We start from the raw sequence: 569 nt of genomic DNA on the forward strand, positions 1-569 counted from the left end.
CAAAAACAAAAACAAAAACAAAAAGAAACAAAAAGACTATCTCTATCTCCCCGTTCTCAATCTCTTTCTTATTTTTCTCATGACTCTACATTTGGGTCTGGCGCCGCAATTTGCTCTTTTTGGATATCTGCTAGAAGGGTTTCGGTGCCAACAGTAATAACCATCACCTGCATGTACACCCCAGCTTTCTTCTGGTGTATGTACACCCCAGCTTTCTTCTGGTGTATGTACACCCGGGCTTTGTTCACCTGCCTGTACACCCCAGCTTTCTTCTGGTGTATGTACACCCGGGGGGTTGTTATGAGCTGCCTGTACACCCCAGCTTTCTTCTGGTGTATGTACACCCCAGCTTTCTTTACCTGCCTGTACACCCCAGCTTTCTTCTGGTGTATGTACACCACAATACCCATCAGCTGCCTGTACACCCCAGCTTTGTTGTGGTGTATGTACACCCCAGCTTTCTTCTGGTGTATGTACACCCCAGCTTTCTTCAGCTGCCTGTACACCCCAGCTTTTTTCTGGTGTATGTACACCCCAATACACACCACCTCCCTGTACACCCCAGCTTT

General features: G+C 47.3%; 1 protein-coding gene across 1 annotated transcript in view; it reads right to left on the minus strand.

Moving 5' to 3' along the window:
- Nucleotides 1–569, minus strand: part of EMH_0089440 (DnaJ domain-containing protein, putative) — a gene marked incomplete at both ends in the record, with an annotated part of 1327 nt that overhangs the window by 290 nt on the left and 468 nt on the right. The window contains one exon of the mRNA XM_013501423.1: nucleotides 168–567. Within this exon, the coding sequence (XP_013356877.1) occupies nucleotides 168–567 (400 nt within the window). The remainder of the gene's footprint in view (nucleotides 1–167; nucleotides 568–569) is intronic.

This window comes from Eimeria mitis, genomic scaffold (genome assembly GCF_000499745.2).
Source record: "Eimeria mitis Houghton genomic scaffold, Emh_scaff6866, whole genome shotgun sequence".
NCBI classification, from domain to species: Eukaryota; Apicomplexa; class Conoidasida; order Eucoccidiorida; family Eimeriidae; genus Eimeria; species Eimeria mitis.